Consider the following 11,758-nt stretch of genomic DNA (forward strand, 5'->3'; position numbering starts at 1 on the left):
TACTTCCGGTCCTTTGAAATTCAACCCGCGTTTATCATCCTGTTTAAATGAGACAAATTTCTCGCTTTCGAACGGACTTTATCTCCGTTATAGAAATACACTCGTTCGTATATGTAACTCCACGGATTTATTTTGTATTATCGAAAAAATTAAATCTCTCCTGCGTCCCGATACTTTTCACCTATGAAAATTCATTTCTTTCGTACGAAAAGTGACAGTTTTGCTCCTCGATTGCGTGGAAACGAACCAATTAGGAATCTCAATGGATTCCTAAGCAGTAGTAACGTAGGGCAAATGTTTTTCGCAAGATCAGGTTTGCATAGTTTTCATTAAACTTGTTTTTTTTTTTTTTTTTTTTTTTCATTCCCATGTTTAGCTCGTTACGCTCTCGCCTGTACCTGATAAAAGTGCGCAATTGTTTCTCCTCCACCTCCTCGTCCCTTTTTCCTCTTTCACCATTTCTCGTTTTCATGACACACGCAACGGCACACCGAATCGGAATCCGAAGCGAGGAAGTTGTAAAATCGCGTTACCCGGAATAAACGTTAAAGTTCCCCACTCTCCGCGGTGTACGCGAAAACTAAGAACGCCGACAATCACCATGAGCAGAGCAACCACTACACATGCCTTTTTCCAGTGTCTGCACAGCGAATTTTATTGCTCCTCACCGATGCACCGTTCGAATTGGTATTCCCGACGACGAGAGACAAACTCACGAGCCACCCTGAGATTCCCTCCACTAAATTCACGTCGCTCGCGCCGTCGGCCAGAGTCTCACGACTCCCATAAACATATACATACTTTTAAATGTGTATATTCTCCATCTATATCGATGCTCAAATATACGCCGTGAATCGAGAATCCCTTATTTGTCATTTTTCTCCTTTCTCTATATGGCTGAATTCGATACAAAAACAATTGGACAATTATACACGAATTGAAATCGTGATGTTGGCTCATCCATTCGATTCGTCGATCTTACATCAGATCATCATTTTTCGCTCGATACGATCAGGGAATAACGACATTTTCGTTGGAATATTTATCGTTTTTTGTTTTGGGCAGGGTTAAAATTCCGAATTTGGAATAACCAGAAAGTCCAAAATACCGAAAAATTGTATGGCTAGAAAGTTGGATTCCTGAGGACTGAACTTCGTACAGTGAAAAGTTTCGAAAATAAGGATATCGAGTAATCGTTTAATAGATAAATATTCATGCATTTTATAGCCACAAATAAAAGGTTAAGATGATCAGAACTCGGATAATACGAAACCTCGATAGATCGGAACTCCGAACCGTGAATTTTCGGAATTTTGAACGTTCCGAAAGTTCTTTTTCGAAATCTCGAGCGGCCTGAATTACAGCTTTCAGAAAATAAGACAATCAAAAATCTGAATTCTGGAGTTCAAAGCTTTCGGGAACCTGACGAATCTTTCATTGGCCTCTTTTATATTTAAACTTTCTGATATATATGATTTTCTATTATCAAAATTTCGAGCTTTCATGGTATGCTAAATACTGCATATTCGGAGTTTTGTATTATCGTATTACTGGTCGTTCGAATAGAGCTTTTGTCTTTTTTATACTTTTTCCAAAGATCACCTTGTGTGTGAAATCGTATTCGTAACTTCTTTTTATCGCTTCTCGTTGTACCCTTCTGCATAATTTACAATCGACGAGGTTTGTTGGCATAATCTTTACGAAATTAATGATTTTCGATTATGAAAATTTGGAGATTTGAGTTTGGAGTATGAACCCTGCTTTTTTTGTAACCAGATGAGTTTCATTGCAATTTTATGCCACAAACAGTTACTTTTGGCTATGGAAATTGTACATTTGCAAGTCGTATGATTTCCAGTTATGTCAAAGAATGTCACACACAAAAGAAATCATGTGTCAATGCGCGTTTGTTCATTATTAATAATTTTAATCGATTTTTCTTACAAAGCTCCTTTTACCCAGAAGCTTGTGTAATCTAGATTGATAGAAAAATGGAACATAAATTGTAATGAGTTGTCAGTTCCCATAAACGATTAGACACGCGTATCACAAGCCCCTATTTACGTTCCTCAAAGTAAAAGACGCGTCAAATGAAATGAAAGTTTGTTTTATCGGAACACTATAATTTCGAGTTTACTATCGATTTGAGTGCTTGTTTACGATGCGCTATCTGAAGGGTCGAGCGCTTTGTGGAACCGTCAATAACCGCGAGAGTACGCAGCGCCAAGAAAAAGTTCCTCGACAGATAATTGTGTATTTCGGTAAATTTATTATCGATTCACTCACAATTCATTAGTCGGAGATAAATAAATTGTTTGTTTCGAAATAACAGACAACTTTTGAAATCTGTCTCGAAGGTTGAAGAAAATGATAAATTTCCTTTTCGTCTCAGCTCGAAATTGAAAACGCGACTTTGCTGTTTCTCAAATTGTGGAAAAAAAATCGCAACGGAATAGTCGATGGCGTTTAGATTTTCTCGGGTCTTTCGTAAATTTCGTTGACCTCTCCCGAATCTTCGGACTCTATTGTGCTCGCCCAAAGCGTAAGTGGGGACCTGGTCCCGTAGGTATATACGTATGAAAAATCGCGTATGCGGACCGCGTGCAGCTGCATCGTGTGCGACCACATCAATCGCTCTCTCGAATCACTCCGCTCTTTTCCTCTCTCTCACTCTCTCTCTCTCTCTCTCTCTCTTGCTACTTTCTTTTTGCTATTTTTCCTTTTACCTTCCCTTTTGTCTCACTAGCTGTCAACTAAGCTCGCTCTCTCTCTTCTCTTTTTTTCGTTTGTCCCTTTTGCATGTACGTTTCGCACTTTCGGACACGAGCGACGAGGAGAGTCTTGAGAGTTGTCCCCGATCAGTGTAAGAGACAGAAAAAAAGAAAGGCTTCGAGCCGAGCAAACTCGGGGATTCAGAATTTGTGCATTCGGCCCTATATCGCGAGTTTCGCGGGTTTCGTTCCCTCCTTCCCCCCATTAAAAGTGGCTCTTCTTTCTCATTGTATTTAAATCGATGTTTCGGTGGGCTCCACGAGGATGCGCATCGGCAACGATTTTCGAGAGAAAATCTCCCGCGATTGAGAGTTTTGAAACAATTCTCGAATGGGGATTTTCTCAAAATTTCATTTTTTTCACTAAAATCGATCGAGAGCTTTTATTATGTAAGAAGCATTGGGAATGAGTGAAGAAAGAAGGGAGGATGCAAGACGTTTTTTCTCCGAATGCAAGAATTTTGTTCTCCCTTATACAAACGAGGGAAGAGGAGGAGAGAAGGCCTTTTTCGTGGTGGCCCTTATCGCTCGACCAACGCAACGGTGGTCCCTTTTCGCGGCACTCGAGATCTACGAGAAAGAGGAGCCGGGTGTTTGCGAGCTTGCACGCTGCATGCCGGCGCGACAAGAATAAAGAGAGAGAGAGAAGAAGAAAGTTTCTTGCAACGTGCCGCTAATTCGACAAATTCGGCCAATTGCATAATTCCAAAAAAGTCGTTGACCGTCTGGACTTTTCTTTCTCTTTCTATCTTCTTCCGTCTCTTCGCATTACTCAGTAGATTCGGAAATCGGGGGAGGGAGAATTTCGTCGTTGAATCTACGGGAGGACAAAAAGTGCAAAAAGAACGAGACAAAAGTGCATATGCGACGTTTTCCTTCGTCCCTTTCTTCTTCTATCCCTTATCCATGCTCCCTTCCTCTTTATATGTTTCTTCATAATACCAGGAACCTTCTCTTTGCCCCTCTGAAGTTTGCAGTTGCCTCACGTCGCGGCGAGTACAAAGCCTTTGTACACATCCTTGCTCATATACTTATATCTATTGAAATTCGTATATTTCCAGGACATTTTTCTCCTCCGACTTTTTACTCTTTTCAATTAGACCAGCAAACCCTGCTGACTTTGTTCGTTGTCATGAAATTGCACATGATTCTCCTTTTATGGCCATCTCCACGAGGGAATTCGATCAATCGCGTTAGGTCGAATTGACTCTGATGAAATATGCAAAAGAACGAACCACCAGCGAAATTTTGCAGAGCGTAAAGGTAGTTTGAATATTTTAAAAAAATGGTTTAAATAAAAAAATAATAAGGAAAATAGAAAAATTTGTGTAACTAAACGTGCGTAACGTGAATAACAATAATTAAAGTCTCGTTTGGTAAGAAGGAGCGACGATCCGCACTGATTGCAAAGAATCCCGGGTATTCAACGAACAATTCTATTACACCGAGATGATGCCCGCCGGGCGGGCTGCGATGGCGCGATGTTTGAGAGCGAAGAAAACTCACGACATATGTGACGACTTGTTAGCGATCTTGCGATGACGTAGCCTCCTCTCGTATGACAGGGGAATTGCGCGAGGGCTGTCGATTCACTAATTGCGCACACTCTTCTCTCGTTTTGTCTTACTATTATTTCTCTTTCTCTCATCACATATATTGTGCACTGACTACCAAGAATCTGAGGGATTTCTTAATTGCCTCACGTCTCTCGTGTGTCCGTTGTATTTCAGTGCAGAAAATTTGCTCTGTAAATTTCTGCACTGTGCGTTCCCGCCGACGACGTCTCTTCTCGCCTCTCTTTCTCCTCGCTTTTGTCAATGTATGTATCACAATATGTATAAGAGACAATTTCTTGATTCTTCTTCCGTCGAATTTTCTCCTTTTTTGCTCGCTACGATCTACATTGAGACATACTGCACCGTTCAAACAACCATTTCCATTTATATACTGCCCCTATGGGATGTTGAATAAATTGAAAACTTACTTTTTCTCAAATTCCCTCAAGTTCAAGATATATTTTAGGGTAGATGATGCATTTTTTCACGAACCATTTTGTGCTTTTCCAACCCTAAATTCAAAAAAACTACTTCATGTTGATTAATTCGATTAATTTCAAGTCTAAGTTATTCATAAAATTAATAAACATGTACATTCAGAATATTTTTATCACAAAAATGTAATAACATGCTTTAAGAATACCATAAAAGATGAAATTTATACTTCAACTTGACTAGTTAATGATTGAGTCGGTACCGGTGACACTTGAAATACATATAGCCTAGTTTATTGTGCGAAAGAAAGTTAATATCGGTGTAATGGTACCGAGGAAAAGGAATAAGAAATTTAAAAAAAAAAAAAAACGAAGCTACTAGACGAATAAAATTACGCGAGTCCGTCTCAAAAATAAATTTAATGAGATTCCCGAATTTGCCCGAAGTTTAATCAGCTGTTACCGGCAGTTAAACGTAATGACCGACATCCGTTTTCGACACGTCAAAAACTAAAGTTTTTTCATGTTTTCTTTCTTAAAAACCCGCAAGGTAATGTCTTTTAAATTAAGAAACAGAATCTGTGATAAATTTTTTTCACGATATAAACTTTCACAAACACCGTACAAATTTTTTACAATTAATATTATTCGAAGTTCCCCCCCATAAGGTACCGTGTTGAAAACTCAAAATTGTAAATGAAATAATTCAAAATTTTGCCCCGTAAGAGGCTACGGAACTGTGCTTATCGTTATCAAGGGACCTTAAACTATCACTTACTGCCAAAACAGTGTACCTTCACCGTACTTTATCGAACGGCCGAATTACTTTAATGACGTTGAATTTTGCAACGTTGGAGTTCAACGAAATGATTTTAAAAAAACCCTCCAATAATTCCAGTAGGTCTCCAATTCTGTTGCCTGCCCAATTTGCAACGCGTAGATTTTCAGTTAACACCAATGATTCGTGAAACAAGAAATGTTATTTTCGTTAATTTCGTTGGACTCCAACGTTGCAAACTTTAACGTCGTTTAAATTACATTATTTTTCGAACAGTTCAACCTGTCAATATTAAATAATCTCTCGAGACGAAAAAACCGACAGAAAAAAAATTACATACACGGTCCATAAAGTAGAAATAAAACTGAATAAATTATGAAAATTGTGCAAAGTTCTTTTCTTTTCTGCTATGGAAATGCGTTTATATTTAATTGTACGAATAAGAACGAAAGAGCTGAACAATGGAAATTATTTTACATCGTTCATTTATCATTCTCTTCGGTGTATGTGTTGAATCAGGTATTTAAAAATAGGCAAATCGTAATGTCCTGCGGAGTGATTAGTATGTCGTCGAACAAGTACAATACGGTATATATTGCTCGTGTATGAGTAAATATTACATATGGAGAAAACCGGAGTTTCATCGATCTTAGGATCGATTTATTCACGATAGCAAGTTTTATTTGCACATAAACCAAGTTGGCTCGTTTGTATTGGGTTTATATATAGATATAGGGATGGATGCTCGTCGTGGCCAGGAGTAAATAACGTTCTCAGCGATCGTTCTCTCATATGGTGGTGAATAACTCGGCTTTTGCCGGCATAAAACGCTTCGATGCCCGTCGCACGTCCGCTTTGCAAAATTCTCCTTGCCTCTCGTCAGTTACATCAGTCCGCCTATCTTTTTCTCTTTTCCTCTCGCTCTCTCTCTCGTCTCATTGTTCTACCGATAATTCCGCGGTATCCTTGGCGATGACTTTTTACATTTTTTCCTCTCGCATTTTCGCGCATTCACTATCCTGCGCCGCACGACTCTTTATATCGGTATAATTATATTTTTTATGTGCAGACACTTTTCGTAATACATCAAGTGTGCGTTGAGTCGTGAGGAAATTGTTTTCCTTCACAATTATTCGCTTCTGTATTGTCTCTTGGAATATCGAAGAGTTTTTCTTCTCGTTCCTCTTATATTTTCTCGCTTACTCTCTTTCTTTGGGCACTCAATCTTTCGTAGTTTTTAATTCTGGGTAAACTTAACGAATTGTTGCCTCTCATTGTTGCAGGTTAACCGACCTTTGACCATGAAGAAGGAAGGCATACAAACGAGGAATCGCAAACTCTCGTCGAAAAGCAAAAAGAAAAAGGCTGGAGGCTGTTTGGGACTCGGTGGGGTCATGGGCGACATGATTAAAGCCAGCGGACATCTCGATCTCGATAACAAGCCTTTCCACTCCGGTTTTGGATCACCCATGGGTAAGTTTTTTCCTCGGCTGAACACTTTTTACAACTTGGTTTTCGTACATTTATTTTTTAATTCATTTCGCGATACAATTTTCCTTATAAACTTTTTAAATTGCTTGAGAAATCATTGTTTCGTTTAAATGTTGTGCCATCGGCATCTTCGGCGTCACGAATCTGTACAATTCACGAGACCGTATCATAAAAGATTGTCCCTTTTCTACCACTTCGTTAACCTTTTTCTTCTTTTTATTCTGCCAACAGGCACGTCTCAGCATCATCACACGATGCATCCGGCGATGCAACATTACATGTATCACACGGGTGTCGGCGTAGCCGGTGGTCTCCATCAAGGATTCGCGCCTCCTGCTCCACCACCGATTCACCCTCACTCGCATCCCCATTCGCACTCCCATCACATGACGAGTCTCCAGGGTCTCCAACTTGCAGCCACGACGAACGCCATGGTGAGCTGCTCACGCTGTTCATCATTTGTAAAATAATAACAATTAGAAGAAAGGAAAGACATTGGAAATCGTATAATCTTCGACGTAGAGTGGTGACTAGGAAACTGACGACGCTGAAGTTTACAGCGTTGGAGTACAACGAAAATAGCACTTGTAATTCACCGATTTTTTATTTCACGAATAATTGGTGAAGACTGAAAAACTAGGAATTGCAAATTAGGCAAGTTACGAATTGGACAGTTATTGGAATTATTAGAGAATTTTTTTGGATCATTTCGTTGGACTCTAACGCTGCAAACTTCAGCATCATGGAAACTGCAATCTCACCATTGAATTTGCTAGTAAATGAAGATCGAGTTTTTTGAACGCAGATTGAAAATTTACGAAAACTCGGGTGCTTGACAATTTATCAGTGCAATTGGTGAGAAAAAAATTGTAACCGATCGACGTTATCTATTGAAAAAAGTCAACGCGAGCTCTGCCGCATTGAAAATTAAAAATCAATTACCCAGTGGTCTGTTGAAGTTCCAGAAGTTCGACATGGCCGACAAAATTAGCAAAATTTTCACAAACTTTTTCGCCTTAACCAACGGGTAGAAAATTCCCATTTTTTTCTATTCCCGGAGCCACGAATAACGCGAGGGATTTAATTTGTCGTTACAGGGTGGTTGGCGATCGGAGTACACATGAATGGATATGTATGATGACGAGTTCAGGACGCAGCCCACCAACAGCATAACCAACACTGCTCCAATGTAAGCTTCTCTTCTGAAAAAAATAAAAATTTTAAAAGTCAAAAGTAAAGAAGATATAACGAAGAATCAACAATGAACGGAAGCGTCGACGAAGAGGAGCGTGCGTGTGTATGTGTATATCGACACGGTACTCGTATGCATATATCATATATTTATATAATAATCGTTGCGTACATATGTGTCCAAAATTTTGTGAGCACGTTTTTCAGACGTCTAAAAATGATATATATAAATATATATATTACATAAGAAATAGGAGTTTGGCGAACGAGAAAAAGAAGATAGTTTGAACTAAGAGAGTTATACTGGGTCATTTGGGGCGCGATTTTTCTCGCTTGTTATACAGGATTACATTATTAATAAGCCAGAGAAGAAATGACTATTGATAGTACACCCATCCAAACACAAAAAACATACAAACACACATGCAACATATATATATTTATATTTGTATTAATAAATATAAATATATATATATAAATATAAATATATTAAATATCGTGCGATAATCGGGCTCGTGAGATAATACTGTAAATATGTAAAATAATAATATATGTATACCATAGGGTGGAGAAGAAAAACACGCCCCCGGCCCCAAGTACAAAAGAAGTCATCTACTTTATCGAGTTTTACGTTTTTTTATTGTAAATAGACACCGGTCTCTCCGCCGATTTCTTCGGCCCTGACACTGTCATGATCAATTCATTGGGAAAAAGGAATTGGCCATTCTTAAGAAATTATTTGTTTTTTTTTGTTTTCCTTTGTTTTCGTTTTTATTATTATTATTATTTTTCATATAAATAATCACATTAAAGTGCTTTCTTGCCATTATTTGAAAACTTTCGTAGAATTATGACTGAGACTCCTGAGAGGATGGAATCCTTGCAGAAAATCCGAGGGTATGAAACCCCCGGGTGATCTTTTTTTTGTTTTAAAGAAGAAGTAGAAATGATTTTTAAAACGCACTTCATTCCTCAACCACGCTTAGAATGATCTGAGTAAAAAATTGTAAATTCAATTATAATCCCCGGCCCCCCTTGCCCTTTCCCTTTATCGAAGTTATCGTGCAATTTAAAGTAACGAGCCAAGATTCTTATCGCGGATTCGATCCGATTGAGAATCGCGAGCGAATTTTGTTTTTGTTTAAACGAAAAGTCGAAAACAAAAACAAGAACGAAACTGATCGAAACTATAATAAAACAATCGTTAGAAGACACGAAAATGAAAAGTTTCCTGTCAAATTCTCTCGCGGATTCTCTCGATCGAGCCTCCTCTGACCTCTTCGCGTGTTTTACCGGTTAGCGATACGTAGAGACTAAAATAAAAACGTAAACAAATTGTATCATTATATCTAGCGATCGTGAGTCGACGGGGTGCCGGAAAATCTACGAATGTCTCGGACCCGTCATCTTCCTCGCTCGTTCTTTCGAATACAATTGTTTCTTTTCATTTTTTTTTTTTTCATATTTCCGTTTTTTTCCCCTCTAGCTCGTAACAGATAAATTTAGTCGGGACACGAAATGAAAAACAACTTTGCGAAATATGAACAAAATTCTAACACGGACACATATTCACACAGACACGAGATACTCGCAATCCATAGCGAATACTTTGATTTATAGCCACACAATAAAATCATTATTATAAAAATAATATTAATATTAATAATAATAACAATAATAATTTAAGAATTAAACACGTGTAAATTTTGTATCTTCGAGATTGTGTATCGTAAATTGATATGAAAAACAAAAATCTAGGTAAACGAACGAGAAATCTATATATATATATATAAATATATAATACAAATAAATCTATACATATATATGCATACATATGTGTGTGTGTGTGCGCGCGCGTGTGTGTGTGTGTGTGTACTGTAACGATGGATTAACTATCGTATCAAATGGTAAATAACCCGTTGGCTATAAGAAAAAAATAAAAATAAAATCGAGGGAAATGAGGATGATGAAACAAACGATGCAATTGTGCATAATTTTTAGCGTTCTAATCAAGATGATTAAACTCGCCCCCCCCCCCCCCCCCATGCTCCCTCCCTTTAGATAGTCAAAGTCTTGGGTATAAAAGCATCGAGTGGAAATGAAAATGGATGTACGTGAGAGCGGTTTTCAAAGTTCGAACGTCCCAATTTAGTTGTTTTGAAAAATTGGCATGAGAGAGAGAGAAAGATTGCGAGAGAGAGACCACATTGTGATTTTTGATTATAGACGTTACTCGTTCTAGCGTAATTATGAATTACCGTGGCGATCCGTGAGCGGCTCGAAATGAATTTCGAGTAATCCACTCTCGGGAATAAAGAGGTGAGAAAAGAAAGGTAAATTAAAGAAAAAATTGAAAAAAAAATATTCGAGAGGTGTTGTACGTAGTTGAAATGGAGAATGACGCTCGTTTCGTGCTCGCACGATCGTGTAACGATTCCCGACGGAACGATGGATCGTGCGCGAGCGTCGATCCTCCACGAATCGAGGCGTTGCGATATTTCGAAAACAAAGTTGAAAGAAGGAAAACTATTGTTCAATTGAAAGACACTAATCAAGTCCAGAACGAGAAAAGGATAAAGAATTTCGAAAAATCGCAGTTCATTCGAATTCGCACGAGTCTTTATACATAGGAAACTGGGAGAAAGAAAGAGAGAGAGAGAGAATGGTATCTATATAGTATTACTAGGAAAGTAGATCGTAGACTGTAAAATATGATTTTTAAACAGGAACCGATGTGTGCGAATGATTTCATAACTTGTCGACGGAGTGATACCGAAAAATAAATAAAATACAGATAAACAAAATTGTAGCGGACGGCGATCGATTGTATTGTGAGAAATGAAAATTTAAAGAAAAAGAGAACAACAGTTCAATAGTAATTGATGAACCATGTCGAGAAACGAAGCAACAGCCCCTCGTTTCCGAGCCAACGTGGTCAGTGTCACGATGTAAAAAAAAAAAAGAAAAAACAAAACGAAACAACATGAATGTAAGATATTATTGTAAAAAGAGTTTTAACTTAAAATAAATTAAATGATAAATACATGTAGAATGGAGCTTTCTTCGTTTCTTTTTTTCGAAATTTTCACGAATATTATTGTCTCTTTCAACTCCCATCGATATCGTCTCATAATCATCATCATAATAACTGACTCGTGGTCTCTCAATTCCACGGTGCAGAACCGAATGAAAGTGCAAACACACCGCGTTCTTTGCCACGGGACCAATGACCCTGGCCCTCAATTTTTCACACACTCGATATAATTTAACATCTGCTATGCAACATTTGCATATCCATAAAAAAATCCGATTTTAATCTCTTACTTCCGCATCTCGAGGCCCGGTTGTTCACTCGATAAATCAATGCGAAATTTAGCAAATTTAATTTGTTTAATTTTATTTTTACGAACGTGGATTAAATTGAATTTTCAATTCTGTCTTCCAAGGGTCCTATCGTCAGACAGAAAAATCCTCGCTTTATGGCCACGAATTTCTTCGTTCTCAGCGATCGGTCCCCAGAGATTATGCATCCTCCGG

General features: G+C 38.2%; 1 protein-coding gene across 1 annotated transcript in view; it reads left to right on the plus strand.

The window, feature by feature from the left end:
- LOC122412687 (GATA-binding factor C-like) overlaps nt 1-11,195 on the plus strand; it is an 85,589-nt gene extending 74,394 nt beyond the window's left edge. Inside the window, exons 6-8 of the mRNA XM_043422427.1 lie at nt 6,823-7,012; nt 7,262-7,464; nt 8,128-11,195. Coding sequence (XP_043278362.1) covers nt 6,823-7,012; nt 7,262-7,464; nt 8,128-8,154 — 420 coding nt within the window. The 3' untranslated portion in view covers nt 8,155-11,195. The remainder of the gene's footprint in view (nt 1-6,822; nt 7,013-7,261; nt 7,465-8,127) is intronic.
- Nucleotides 11,196-11,758: the final 563 nt, after the last annotated feature.

Source organism: Venturia canescens, chromosome 1 (genome assembly GCF_019457755.1).
Source record: "Venturia canescens isolate UGA chromosome 1, ASM1945775v1, whole genome shotgun sequence".
Lineage (NCBI taxonomy): Eukaryota > Metazoa > Arthropoda > Insecta > Hymenoptera > Ichneumonidae > Venturia > Venturia canescens.